Source organism: Echeneis naucrates, chromosome 3, assembly GCF_900963305.1.
Source record: "Echeneis naucrates chromosome 3, fEcheNa1.1, whole genome shotgun sequence".
Taxonomy (NCBI): Eukaryota; Metazoa; Chordata; class Actinopteri; order Carangiformes; family Echeneidae; genus Echeneis; species Echeneis naucrates.
In genome coordinates this window covers 4,257,095-4,272,687 of record NC_042513.1, presented here as the reverse complement: position 1 = coordinate 4,272,687, position 15,593 = coordinate 4,257,095, and the positions used below count along the sequence as shown (strand labels likewise).

General features: G+C 40.2%; 1 protein-coding gene across 2 annotated transcripts in view; it reads left to right on the top strand.

The window, feature by feature from the left end:
- Positions 1 to 539: 539 nt before the first annotated feature.
- The window catches only part of galnt18b (UDP-N-acetyl-alpha-D-galactosamine:polypeptide N-acetylgalactosaminyltransferase 18b), a 63,883-nt gene continuing 48,829 nt past the window's right edge, over positions 540 to 15,593 (top strand). For both annotated transcript variants that reach the window (XM_029497935.1, XM_029497934.1), the window contains exon 1: positions 540 to 1,021. In XM_029497935.1, the coding sequence (XP_029353795.1) occupies positions 766 to 1,021 (256 nt within the window). In that variant the 5' untranslated portion in view covers positions 540 to 765. The remainder of the gene's footprint in view (positions 1,022 to 15,593) is intronic.

The following is a 15,593-nucleotide window of genomic DNA, read 5'->3' as shown; positions in this document are numbered from 1 at the left end:
GCCATTTAATGAGCTCTATTCTTCTCCCAGCTTCAGAAATAACAAGAAATGAGACACACACACACACACACACACACACACACACACTCTGGGATGGAAGTACAGTTTGGTGGGCAATTTGCTTCACTGAGGTGAAACTCAAGCTCAGTTTGTCTGCAGTGCTTTTCCTTGAAGCAGGTTTGCTGCTGTGTGTGAATACAGGAGGATGTGACATCGGGGTCTCCTCTCTGCAGACCAGAACCAGAACCAGTTCCTCCTCCCCATCTCGTGGTTTGATCCAGCTTTGCATTTTCATCTCACCTCATCCGGCTTTATCACTTAAGGTGATTCTTTGGAAAAAAAAAAAAACGAAAAAAAAAAAAAAAAAACGAAACAATAAGCAAACAAACTCTGGATCACGGGGGGGAAGGAGAAAGGAGAAGGCCTCTGGGTTTGGGCTGACATTGCTGTTGGGATGTGTTCATGCTCTGCTCCCATTGGCTGCGGCAGGATGCTCCGCGGCCACCCGGCTCCGCTCCTCCTGCTCAGGCGCAGCCGGATCCAGCAGCGCAGGGGAGGACGGCTTCACCTGTAGATCTCTGAAAATAGCCCCAAACCACCTCAAAACGAGACGCGTCTGGAGGAAAAAAAAGGCTCGGCGCTTCGGATGATGCACAGCCGGTGGAAATAACTTGATGACTGCGTTTGCTCTTCTTCTTATTCCTGATTTGTGCCATCACTCTCCTGTCGCCCGCTCCTCCGGCTGATCGGGATAGAGCGGGCTGTATGTGGAGGGATGTCGCTATGGCTTGCACCAGGAGAACCAAAACTTTGGTGTCCACATGCGTGATCCTGAGCGGCATGACCAACATTGTCTGCCTGCTTTACGTCGGATGGGTGACGAACTACATCGCCAACATTTACATCAAAGTCCCGATGCCTTTACCGGAGAGAAAGTTGGAAGGCGACAAGAGAGGCGACACTCTGCGGATCATGGAGAGGCTGGATCGGCTGGAGACCGTGGTCAACCAGCACATACAAGGTAAAAGCCTCCCTTATTTCAACTTAATGCATGAACTCTCTACATGTCTTTACTCCGCTATCAGGAAGTTTCAGTCCTTTAACACCTTGGACTTCAAGTATGTGTTGCACCAAGTGTTTGTTGGACAAGGACAGAGCAGGAACTTCTTTTGTGCGTTAAAGATCAGGTTGTTAGGAGGCTGTGATGGAGGACAAAACGTTCCCAGAACAGAGAGGCTGCAACCCAACACGTCTGAGAATGACACTTGACACCAGCAGCTTTGTAGTTACATTCCTGCCACAAACAGAAGAAAAACAAGTAGGATAACTGGGTGAATTTATCTGGTCATTTTCAGCGAGACTGGCTCTGATTCAGGAGGCTGCTGCTAAATCTAAATACTTCTGCCTGTATTTAGGTATACGGGAATGCTGGTTCTGCTCAAACTGTAATATATATATAATTCTATGTTTGTGTATCTTCTGTGAAGAATAAATAAATAAACAAAATGCCTCCCATATCGTGTACAAACATTCCACCTGAAAATGCAGCGTAAAACAGCATTATGCATCCTGGCTGAGAACCGTAATCCAATAAGGTGATAGATTTCATGCAGCAGTAAATTTTATACCACCCCCGGTAACTTCTTTCCTCATATGAATGAACTGGGATTATAGATTAAAAGCAAATTCTCCGCACCTTGTCCCCCCCCATACCATTTCACTTGGACTTCTCTTGTGCTTTTAGGAATGTCTGGCATCCCTTTTTTCCCAAATTCCTCCAAGCCTTTCCTCCACTCCCAGACTACAGTTTCTTTACGCCTGATCACACACAGTTCATTTCTCTCCACTCCGTCTTTAGAGGAGCTATTCTCGTCAGCACAGGGGGGCTCAATTTGGGCAGGTCCCAATTCGAAATGGCACCAGAGCTGGTGCAAAAATATAATGCAGACAGAAATCTATGCATACTTATAGGGTCTGTAAAAATGGTCACTGTAGTGATTGTAATAAGAATTAGGGTTTGTGCTGAATGAATAATTTGTTTTATCAGTGGTAGTTTAAGGAGTCTGCCACTGGAGGAAATATTCTTTCAGTTGTATTCAAAAGTGTTAACCATTCAGTCTTTTGGATCTCTCTGTGTTTTTTTTTTTGTATTGCGCTTTGAGAAGAAATACATTTTCTTTTCTCTGATTTTTCTCCCATAAATAAAAAAGCTAAAAAGGAATCCCCACTGCTGAGCTAAAAAAAAAAAAAGACTGAAAACAACACTAAACCGCTGGCCCAGTCCATCAGAAGCTATGACACTTCCTCACAATTAGTTTCACGCACAACCATCATAAAATCAACACTTGTTGTATTTAATAGTATGCAGTGATGTATATGATGTTAATTTGTGAGATGCATGGATGTCCTTTATGCTTAGAGAACTGGCTGCTGACTGTGTAGCTTCATGCTTACCATAAAGACATGCCGGTGGCATTAGTCCTCTCATCTCATGCTCCACCAGAAAGGCATTAAGTGCATTTCCCCAAATGTTGAATTCTTACTTAGTCTTGGCTCATTGTATTTTTATGCTACTTTTAAAACTAGGACACTGATTCTGTAATTAGTTTTTATAAAGTCTTGCATATGAGGCATTTTCACTCCTCCTGCCTTCATTCTCTTGTGAGCTCAAACACACTCAGCCATCATCATTAGTGGCTTTGTGTTCATTTCAGTTTACAAACCTGTTTCCAGGCCCCAGACGTTAACTGCAGGGAAGTGACAGAGATCACAATAACACCAGCATTAAGTTCCTGTGCTTCTCATTTTGGAGATTTAGAGTGCAGAATTGTTGTTGACAACAGAATCTGCTGGTGATAATGGGGCCGCAGACTGTTCATGTCATCGGTGCACATTTGTAACAATAAAAAACTTTTGCAGTAAATTGGGCAGCATGGCAGCACAGTGGTTAGTGTTGCCCCATAATAAGAAGGTTGCGGGTTCGGTTCCTGTGTGGAGTTTGCATGTTCTCCCTGTGCCTGTGTGGGTCGCCTCCCACCGTCCTAAGACATCATCTTTGGGTTAAATGGTGAAAATTGCCTGTAGGGCTGAGTGTGGGTGTGAGTGGTTGTTTGCCTCTGCGATGGACTGGTGACCTGTCCAGGACGTACCCCCCCTTGCCCAATGTGAGCTGGGATTGGCTCCAGCAGCCCCTGTGACCCCGAAATGCAAAATAGGTAGCAGATGATTGAGTGAGTGAATGCAATAAATTGACCTGTCACTTTAAGCAGGAGTCACATTTTCCTGATAATTGCACCAAATTTATTTGGCACAAATAAAAGGCCATAATCTGAGTCTGAGAGTGGCTGACAGCATCAGCTGGCAGAGAGCTTCGTTAGTGCACTTTTGACATATCTAAAAATACATTTCTTTCCTGTAACAAGTGAAGAAATTGTAAGCTGTATTCAGACACTTGCATTCCCCATTTCAATAACATCCTGCTCACACAGTCACATACTGTACTTGATGCACTTAGTTTTAGTACTTTGGAGGCCGTTGTGAGACAAGTGAAGAAATTGTAAGCTGTATTCAGACACTTGCATTCCCCAGTTCAATAACATCCTGCTCACACAGTCACATACTGTACTTGATGCACTTAGTTTTAGTACTTTGGAGGCCGTTATGAGCTCCCACATCACAGAGCAACATTGCATGTGAAAACTGAACATTGCATGCAGCTGAATCACTGTGGACAGTAAATACCTCTGGTGTCATCTTCACAGTCACAGATGAGCCAGAAATATTTCACGTCTGTAGCTGTGCGATGAAGTCAAGTGGTTTGTTACCACGACAAAACAACGTGGCAACAGCATGTAAGGTGGCTGAGATCTTTCTTGTATTAGGTAGAGTCGGCCGAGGAAAATTTATTGGCCCGAGCAGGTTAACACATGCCCACCGTGAGGGCTGTCTTTTGTATTCTTTACTTTATGCTACCCAAAAAAAAAAAAAATCTGCAGCTGCAATCCTATTTGTTGGAAAATCTGATAAGGGTGATTCTGTCAATGCAGGATTTGTATTGTTAGAAAAGCTTGAATTGGTCTCAGATATTCTGTATGTACATCACTGAACGGTGTTTTAAAAAAGGCCTGCCCTATAAGTGGTGGCGTTCATGTGAAGGCAGGCTGCTTCGTGGGTCACCGTGACCTCTGAGGATGTGCATTATCATTGTGCTGTCTGGTGGAAAGGCCACGAGGCCTGTGCGAGCTGGTCATTAACACAGTGCTGATTTTGCTACAAATGATAGAGACATTCCACAAGATGGCTTTGAGCGAATCTGGTCAAGTCGATGGAGAAGCTTAGTGAGTCGGCTCTCCTGCTGATGCTGAGAAAACAGTTATGTTTGGGTGTTTATCTGATGTGATTTGCCAGACTGACAATGAATGCAGCAGTAGAACAAATGAAAGGATGGCCAAAAATAAGTGGTGTGGAAGCCTGTGTGTACTTGTGGACGTGCACTGGTGTTTGTGTGCATGCTTGTGCTTGCAGGCTGTGGAATGCATGTCAAGAAAGCACAAGTTACACTCGTGCATACAGTACTTCCAGTTTCAAAGCACTTGTTACATAATAAATATCATTTTTTTATAAGAAAAACCCATTTATTTAAAATGTGAATGATAATATAACACCACTAGGAAATAAAAAGCTTAAATGGGTGTCACAGGAGCATTAAAACAATATTAACTGCAGTAGAAGTTATCAATGCATGCATATTGACACGACCACAGGAACGTGAGAATATTTCTCCTTCTTATAATGGACTTAATTTGCAGAGACCTGTTCACTTCCAGTGAATGATTCGGTTGTTTCAATCTGTCATTCAACTTCCTCTACAAAAATAAATTCATTTGGCAACTGTGAGGGCTCATTACCTCAGCAGGTAGGAGATTGGAGTAACAAACCGCAGAACTGCTGCTGCCATGGCAAAAGCAGGTTTTTGTTTTGTTTTTTTTTTTTTTTACTTTTTTCTTATAGAGGCAGTATGAGGGCAGATTTATTTAAAGTGGGTGATGATGATGATTTTCCCGTTTTGTTTTGAGGTATAATATTGTATATTACTGCAATGTGCTTGTACGCTGTGTTGACAAGGGGTAAAGGCACAACTCGGACAAACAGGACCAGCGGGCACAAAAGTGAGTGGCTGAATAAGGTGGCTGAGGAGCAGGTGTGCTAGCAGGTGATGATCAGCTGACTGCAGAAGGGATGACAAACTGAGAACAGTTGCTGGGTGGAGAGAGGAGGCAGCGCTGGGCACGTCACAGCTGAGATGGCAGCGATGGGAGCAGAAATGCAGATGTAAATTGATTAAGATTGATTTTCTTGGATTCTTCAGTTGACCTTTGCGTAGGAGCGCATATGAGGCACTGTCAGGTCATCATTAAATACATGTTAGATTTTTTACACCTGTAAAATCCAATTCTCACCAACACGATGGCTCATAAATTCCACATTTATAAAGATAATCGTGTCCAGTTGATTTAAATTCACTATATGCAGCAGTTTTCTCTATTCCAGTTGAAAGAATGAGGCAGGCTATTGGGTGCTCATTTCAGTATAATGCAGTGCAGCACAACACTCCAACTTTAGGTTTTCAAACTGAAGTCCACTTACTGAAAGTACTGAGAATTGGCTTCTGTTGAAGAGAAGGGGCTTTACTCTTCACATAAAAATGTAATGTAACTAGGGTTTCTATAAAACACTCTGCCATGACTTTATTATAAGACTGATAATCTCCCAGCACTTGCTGTTTGCACTGCTTGTCAGTCGGCAGAGTTGCAGCCAGTGTGAGAGGGACACAGTTTTGGCTGAGTGGATATATAAAGCAGTAGATATTGGCGGTAATTCCCAGAAATTGAGAAGTTATTGAAATAAAGGGATGTTTTGCACTGGAGAATATTTTGAAATGAAACCAATTAATTATCCAGATTCCAGAGGGCAAAATCTTCACGAAGAAAGTAAATTAGATGTGTAGAAGCCTCAGACAAGAGTGCCGATGCAAAGGTTGTCCCTCGACAATTTTTATTAAATAGATCAATTCACTATTGCTAATATTCTCAGTGCATTTGTTATCCCTGCTGATTTTCTGGAACCTCAACAAAAATGTGAAAGCAATCATTGCAAGTCAAATGGAAATCTAGTTCATGTGTGTATGAGATTTACTTAAGAGCTCAAAATGACACGACAGCAAACCAACCTAACAAACTGGGATGTATTTTTACTGACAAGCATTTCATTTGTGGGTCAAAGAGATGCTGTGGATAATTCCAAGCTGGGCTCTGTGCGGCGTTTGCCCTCACCCAGTGTGAGCTGGGGTTGGCTCCAGCAGCCCCCACAACCCGGAAATGGATAAGCGATAGAAGATGAACGAATGAATGTTTTGAAGAAAACATCACATTGCCTGGATATTTTTTTCTTTTTTTAAAGAAGCATGTTTTTGTATCTGCAAAGTGAAAAACATTACCCCTCGACATTGTCGCAACAATCTGCTCCCGGGGTCTAAATAATTAATGTTTTGAGGGCATACTTTGTCAAGTTAAAGCACTATAGTTCACCAGCCTAGCCAGAAAAATAACACTGGGTGTGTCTTGGAAGAATCGAATGTACCACTTTAATTGTCTCCATCTGCTTCCCCTTCAGTCTCTGAGACATCCAAGTAAGATTCTTCCGACTCCATAACCAGCGCAGGCACCAGTGGTGCAGCAGCACGTGTAGGGGGAAGGGGTGACGGAAAAACATCCCTCTCACCTGTGGTTGTAGGTTGGTCATCTGACTTCTCAATCCCCTGTTTTTTTACGTTAAAGTGGAAGACCACTGTCATGTCTAGGCAAATATGTAGGTGTGCCAGGTCTATAGTTTAGCCGCCATCCCAGCATCCTGTCTCCTGGTTTGCGTGGCATCATCTCTGAACCTTCTCCCTCCAGCCCCCTTCCTCATCCTCAAGGTTTCTGTCAATCAATCTCTTGAAATTCGTGCAATAACTAGATATCTGCTGCTGGTTCTGCTATAAATACAGCTATTTTAAGATAATACAGCCACAACATTTTTAATGTTGTAGAGCTGACTTTGTGTGTTTGTAAATGAGTAATTGTTGTGCATGTCAGGTTTAAAAGGAGAAGCACAGCCATCAGTTCTGCCTGTGGGGTTTAAATAAGTCTCAACAGTCTGTAGTGACAACGACTCTCAAATAAGAAACATAAAAGATTATCACCAAATTTATACCCGCTTATTTGGAAAACTCCAGTCGGAGTTTATTGTGAAAATTAAGTTCCCGTGTGCTACCTCATGCATCACCTACCCTGCTTGTTAATCTTTTTTTAATGTCTTTTTTGCCTCGTAGTTGCGGTAGTAACACAGTGATTTCTCCTAATTCTGAGTTTGGGTGTCATTATGAGAAAGTGCTGCTCTTACAATATGTATCTCAACCTCCACTGTAACCACGACCGCTCCACAGTTGAGAAACCTCCTGTCCGTGCAGAGGAATGCAATGGCACCAGGACAAAATGTGTTTTTATGCTTTATGCTCTTCAAATTTGTCAGCAGTTTTTATCTCACGCCTCCTCCATACTTTCTTTTTCATAATTAATGGCACTAAGTGAAGCAGTATGCTCTTTTTCAAACACACCCATGCCATTATGTACAAAATGGGAGCTGCTGATAAACAAGTGTGGACCGTCATTTCCTTGTCAGTAAACTAAAATAAAAAAATAAAAAATAGGAATTGATTAAAACTTTACTAAGCATTGTGATAATATATATCGACAACAGCTTGCATCTTATTTGCAATTGTTCTTAAACTGATCAGCAAATGATTCTCACAATATAAAATGAACGCAAAGTAAGGTCAGCTTAATGCTCAACACATCTCAATTAAATTCCCATAAAAGTGTTAAGTGGCAGCAGAGAACGATCACCCTGTATGCAGCAGCACACCGTGTTGTATCAGCGACATCGTCCGTGATTTTTTTGATGAATTAGTTAATAGTTCTGCTTATGCATGCAGTGTGCATCCTGCATATCCAATGTATAAATGTGCAGATCAGCATACATGTGCTGTCACTACATAAAGTTGATCTGTTCAGCCCTTCACTAAATTAAATGAAGTTATATTAACTAACCTCTTAACCTGACTGCATGAATTGTGTTTGCTGAAACAACATTTTTCATGCATTAGATGGAAGCTGTATGATTCCACTCAGCAGATCCATTTGCCTATACAGCGGTCAGTATTGGATTCATCTTATTGAGTCAGCTCTTACTGATGTGAGGTTATGATGAGGCAGGGTGGCAACGGATCACAGGATGAGACTCGACAGCAGAGAATTACTGGTGCTTTGAAATTAAATTCATCAAAGCTAACTACAATCCAGATCCTCCATCGAATTACATTTTCCCAACATTCATTCATCGTTACTCCATCACTAATACAGGCACAATTACAACTGTCGTTATTTCCCACGAAGCATTACACTAAGGAGCTAAAGACCCTCAAATTCATAAGAAACATAAAAGTAGGCAAGGATGTCGTGTTGCTGTTCACCCTCTCTCGCACCACAAAGGTCTGAGCATCCTTGAACACTGAGCCAATGCAAATTTTCATCTCTACAGCTTATCATAGCTCGGCTCTGTTCACTCAGGCCAAGAATTACTTAAGGCCCTCATGTGATTTGTAATAACTAAAGAGGTTGTCTGTCTTTGTCATTCTATGCAAATCTGTCAGCTTTATCTGTAAAATAAAACACAAAGCTCTGTGAGCATTTCCTCCTCACTGGAAGGACTTTAATAATCCATGTGTGTTCGGCAGTCACCTATCTAGAGTATGTTTGGATTTACAAAAAAGTAAAATCATGGATAGCGTTTATTATTTTCCTCCTTTCATTGGCAATTTGGCACAGGTACTGAGAATTTTTTTAAATCCATGTGTTTCTTGCCCGCCACAGAGTTCCTTCATAATAAATATACGCCACTTAGGTTTTCAGTGCAAAATTCCTTTCTACATATTACTAAGAACTTTGGGAATCAAAATGTCTTATCTCTTATCTGCACAATCCTCCACCAAATTGCTGATGGAAAAAAACACAGCACACTTCAAGTAAGCAGTGTTTGCTTCAGATTACATACTGTGAAAGGTGCCACTAAATAGCTGTAAAAAGACCAGCATCCAATCTTCAACTGATTTTATTCTAGTTTGAATTGGGCTTTAGAAACGTTTCTTATATTACAAAATCCTTTTATGGGTCTAAACATGCTCAGTGTTTTACGTAAAACATATCTGATACGCCATAATGTATGTGAAATATTTGCTTTTCTCCTCTTAAGTCTATCATCATTTGAAACCACAAACACATACAGCCACTCTACAAAGGCTGACATTGAGCCCTCGTCTGAAGGGATAAGCTCCCTTGGTACTCTCTTTTCATACAGGTTGATATGTCCAAGTAAATGTTAAAAATTAGGTTGCAAGCTTTTACTGTGCAGGAAACAGTTTAACTGAATCATCAGAAGCAAAAGACAAAAACTTACGGAAAACATAGAAGCGATTTTAAGAGAATAATCAAGAATGGAAAGAGAATCATTTCGTGCAACTTCACTGTCTGTTTACCACATGGATAAACAGACATTTTAAAACAGTATGCTAACATGAAGACTGGTGACGCTTCAAAAAGTAGTTCATCTTCTGCTAGCTGTGCTTTTGCTCCTTGTTTTGCATTCCATCCCAAAGTTTCATGGCTCTCTTGTAGTCTAAATCACTGAGAGATTTTTCTCAGTGATTTAGACTACAAGATTCATTTCATCTGAAATGAAGAGCTTGTTTTATTTCTTTATTCTCAAACCTCTAAACCTTTCCTACACATCACTGCATCACTGCATCCTAAGGCTCAGGATGGTCACTGTCTGAGGGTGTCCTGAGAATCTGGTAAATGTGAGTTTGTACATGTACATGTTTCTGATACAACGTCATGTTGAAGACAGGCTGTAAGTGATGAGGACTCTGTCTGTGACCTTGGATGCTCCATATGGTGTACAAATGCATAATTTAGAGGTGTAGTTTAGTTGATTCATTGCTTTGCGAGTCAACAAAAAACTCACCTGACTGAACACTTAATATCTTTGGATTTTTCACAGTTTGCACTTGGAACTGAAGTTTTAAATAATGTTCTGATTTTAAGAGTCGTTGTTTTACAGATTTGAAAGGTTAATGATGATTCAAACAAGTCATTTGTTGTTCAGATTAACTATTAGGTAGAATTGACGTCCGATTTTTGATCATTTGAGTTGAGCGAGGGAAACGTGTTATGGGGAAGCTGGTGGAATGGTAGTAGAAAGAAGCTTGTATTTTCTTTAATAATACACCCCTGACTTTGTAAAAAAAAGAGACAACATAAGAAAGAAAGCATTGAAACATTGTCACATTATGAAACCTCTGAATAAAAATGATGAGGGATGGAAAGACTGTAAAATAAAGAAAAAAATATAATGATGACACAGTTTTTGTACTATTTCTGAATCCCCTGCTGCTTTGTATCAACAATACCATGAACACACAAGTGATTATGGAACAGTTGATGCCTAAAGCTCTGTACCACTATCTCTTCACTGTCTGTGCTTCTTCCTGGTAAAAGTGCAAGCTATCAAATATTCACATGCCTCTCCAATGCAAATGCTTAGCATAAAAATAGATCCAATCCATTTTAAGGAGGTGATTCGATGCAGAAATGAAGTCATTACCTCCCCTCCCAAAGATAATACTCAGAACTTGGTCTGTATTTGCATCGGGATGTCTCAGCTGAATTATGCTCTGCAGAGAACAGTTAGTGCGTCAGAGCCCGAGAATGATCCCTTTACAAATCTCATGTACCATCTGTAGTCCTGTGAATGATGCCCTCAGAAGTGTTGAGTGTAAGGTGTGCATGTATTGTGTACATAAGTGCGCACTACAATATGTGGTCAGACACTCACTTGTACATCTTGTGCATCAGTCACATAACTTAGAACTGAGGAAGGAGATGATGCAGGTTTCAATTTTTTATTGAAAAATCCATCAGATCCATCACAAAATTGCATGGATTTTTTTTTTTTAAGATTGCCCTCTAAAAGCTTTTGAGAAGCTTTTTGGATCTTCTGTCAAAACATGATATGGGAATGAAGCTGAAAGGCTGTGCTTTGTCAGCCCGCTACAGAGGCCAACCAGCAACTAGTCTGTCTGGCCTGAGGTGCAAACCAAAACTGCGCTAAACCTCCCCTGTCAAATGCTTTTGTGGGGCATCTGCTGTGCTGTGATAAGAGCTGGGCTGTCTCACTTTTTGCAACACAGCACCATGTTGGATCTAATTATTTAGCTCATTGTATTGTTGTTGGAATTAATGTTCGATAAAACTCTCAAAGTATACGTTCTGTCGAAGAGTCATGACTGGCGAGCACGCAGCAGGATGCTCTAAGTAAGGGCACATCTGTTACTCTCTGATTACAAAGCAACTAGACCTTCATATTTTTGGGCTCACAGCTCTGATATTTCTTTACCAGTGCATCTGAATCAGCAGCCTCGGGTCGGCTGTTGGACTCCGTGACCTTGTCAGTGGTAACTGTGGCTCTACTGGCTGAACTGTTCATATATCATGTTCTCTTTGTGTATTTGATAACGATGCTAACGTTGTAACAAAGAAATTATGTATAGCATTGAACAGTCACACACTTTCCCTTTTGATTTTCAAATTTTTCTTACTTTATTTAGTTAAAGAAGCTATTTTGCGAGGGGCATTTGGCACTAATGAACACCTGTGATTAATGTTTTCATCCTGTCTACTGGAATAAGCAGGCTTAGAAAACATATTATCCAGAAAATAACCTTTAGCTGAAGTATCATAGTCCAATTTCATACAAGAGATCAAATTCAAATTTCACTTCAACACTAATATTCTTCTACCAAATGAGAAAATCTCTTGTAAATATTCATACGTATTAATGTTTCTTGTCTTTCATTCATTTATCACTGGTAGCCATTTTTTGCTGATTTTTATCAGAAGCACAGGAGAGCCTCATTACTGGCCTTTAGCTTGTTTCTTAACCCTGAACGGGTGTTGTGAAAGGTGTAACACATTTAGCCAGCTGGTCTTGCAAACGGAGACAGCCTGAGGCTATTTTCTCGGTTTCTTCATGAATGAGCTCACCACTTTATACTCGCATTTGGGCTGTGAGGTTTTATGTGATGGAGGTTAATGACAACTATGATAATAAAATCTATGTCATTTTGTGTCAGTTTTGCTTTCCTTTTTTTTTTGTTTGTAGTCTTTTTCTATCAAGTGGATGTTATTTTACTACATTTAAAATGTACAGTGTGCTGTTTACTTTGGGCATTAAAGTGGTAGGGAATCAAAAATACCAATATCAAAATAAATTGTTGAGTGCCTGGAGCAATCGATTTTTTCCATATGTTTTATAGTCGAAGCTGAACTTCTCCAGTTTTTTTCCCCCCATTTTCTCCTGTCTGCCTGATATCCATCAACGATGGGACCCCCACTTCCCTTCCATCTAACTTCTGTGTTGAATTCTGTTTCTGAACCTTGAGTCCATGATTTCATTTATTTACAGGATACCATGTTCGAGTCTACATGAAAGCAATAAACCAGAAGAAATATGAGCGAGGGGAACAAAAAACCTCAAAGGGCTCATTAAAAACCCTCTCCAAGAAAGGCAAGGGCAAACAACAAGTAAAGACATTGAAAAACCAAGTGTAATGGCTGGCAACACGGGGAATATTTGTTTTTCTCCATATGCTGTAAAATAACACAAAAGTTGATGACCTCTAGGCTGCTTTTTAAGTGATTCTCTCATTTCAGGTTAGTGTGGTTGGAAATTGTCCATAAAAGGGCAGAGACCTGTGATAAGATCAGCATCATGTTGTAATATCGAGGAAGGCCATGTTAGTTCTAAAATAAGAGATAAGGTCCATGTGTGAGTAAATGAGGGCGCAGCAGCACCTTTAAATAAAACAAATTGTGAGTGTGAATTATTTTGCTTCTGCGGCTCGAGGGACTGATAGCCACTTTATCACATTTCAAGCTGCTGTTATCACTCCTCCACAGACAGGTCTACAGGTCGACCCACAGGTGACTTCACCTCCTCTGAACAGAAATGGAGAAATCTTGATAGATATCATTGCCGATGCCTGACCTAACTTGCAGATGTTCAGAATGGACAGTCGGTTATAAAACTTCAGCTTCAGAGCCTCTCTGCACATTTCAGCTGATCTGCTTTCTTCTCACTTTTCTCATTGCACTTCTCAACAATTTTAGCCAGAGTAATCTCAAAATATCCTCCAATGATTTTAAGTCGCAGCGATGAATCATGGGCATCACATCAGTTTGTTTTGGTTTTTTTTGTGTGTGTGTGTGTTTCTCCATTTTTACATCTCCCAGAATTGGACTGTGCTCGCTGCTTTTTATACGTCATCAAAATTACCTTAATTCCCACATAAAGGCATCATGTATCTACAGGGTTTGCCTAATCCGAAGTCCTAATTATTTCATCCCTTGATATCTCTATTTTCTGAAAAGGAACAAACGGTCTTACGGGATCACCTGTGTCAAGCAGTCAGCTGGCCGGAAAAGGGCACCAGGCTTAAGGTCACCCAACAACCACACCGGATCAATAAGATATCATCTTGCTTTAGTTTAGGAATTCATAACAGCAACACGTTTGTTTTTATCGCAAACGCTTTGCACATATGTGTATGGTTTTACACAGATGGTCATTGCCATCACATGCACTCTATGGATGGCACACACGAACACTCAGTGTTCTAATAGAGATATTGGCTTCCTAAGTGGTGTGGGTATAACCCTGTCTCTACAGACAATACATTGACATACTGATCAGTAAATTTAGACACACGTACATGTAATTGTTATTCTCTTATCATAGTTATTGAACCACATATTACGGAACATATATGGCATTTCAGAAATTATTTGACAGAACAAAACACATACACGCAAGTACATGAAATCTCAGTGAGATATTCCAGAGTCAGCGCCTCAGTGTTTAATAAGTTTTTGAAAGACTTCAAATAGTTCAACTGTTCTGAATGTTTAGTGACCTGTGTCTTATTTTTCTGAAAACATCCCAAGTAAAGAAATCACAAAGCTCTCCACCTCAATAATTTATATATGCCCTGTAGCAGCTATGATCCACGAGACCATGAACAAAAAAACCAAAGCATGAATTAAATTGGGGAAGTCTGTCTCTGCCATCCAAATCCATGCAGACTTCATTAATACAGAGCTAAGACTTCTGTGTCTTTTGTGCAGCAAGAACAAGAAAGAAAATCTCTGCAGTGTTTTATAGATCCTGTTAGCTCTCATCAGTGAAATGTTAAAGAAACTTCCGTGCTTCTGAATCTTTTCAGAATTATCTAGTTTTCATTAATTAACGAAAACAAACAAACAAAGAAGCATACAAACAAAAAACAATACATGGTAAAATACGTGCAGAAACTAATTGACAGATTTTCCCTTATTGCTTTGTAAAGCTGACCAACTATAATGAAGAGGCTGATCAGATTTTTTTTTTTCTGTCTTAAATTTGTTTCCCATTCCTAAAGCACCTTAAAATACACGGAAACATGCAAACACAAGACCTTTAGCTATAAAACTGAAGGACAACTGTTCTCATAAATAAGTTCATTTGATGCAACAGAAAAAGAGGCAGAGGCAGACCTCAACCTGTGTTTTCCTCCACTGCCATCAGTACAAATATAATCATCCTGACAAGTATCTTAACATCTACTCAGTGGATTGCGATGAGATGTTATGCACAGTAACCTTCTGACTTTGGTAATCATGGGATTGATATTTGTGTTTCATGGGATGAATTAGAAGGACTTTAGTGATCCCTTGATGTTTGATTAAGCTCCATCACATGGTCATTACCAATTCTCCAGGGCTTTGCTTTATGAACACGTCTGCAGCACTAATGTCTGAGAGCCATAGCTTTCTGTATAGTGCTAAGAGTTATTTATGCTTAATTAGCTGGTTTGATGGTGAACTATTCTGTGGTCCGAAAGCAAAGTAAGAACCAACACGCGAGCTCTCATCTGTCAGCTACACTTTGAACAAACCCTGACTTGCTTTTTCTCTGCGGGGAAGAGGCTTATTTTAAGACTGTTGGTATTCTCCTCCTGCCTTTTTTAGGATATTCTTTTTGTTTCGTGACTCTTTAGAATTATTTACAAAACATCAACATTGATCAAAATGGTAAAGTAATATTCCATTTATCTTTTCTCAAACAGAGCAAAATGTTGAGTATTTCACCATGTTCAAACCAGTGTTTGATGGACAAATACAGGGGGTTAAACTTGAAGCATCTCCACCAATAGATAATTGATATTGACTCAGAAAGATGGATGCTCTGTGTGACAGATTAATGGCATTCATCCCCCTTTGCTTTTCCATGCCTTTTAAGTTTATTTTTCTCACAAGTGAATGTTGTGAAATGTTTCTGATTTATATGCTACCTTGATGGGTGCTTTTCTGAGAAGAGGCAACACCCTAGACACCCGTTTG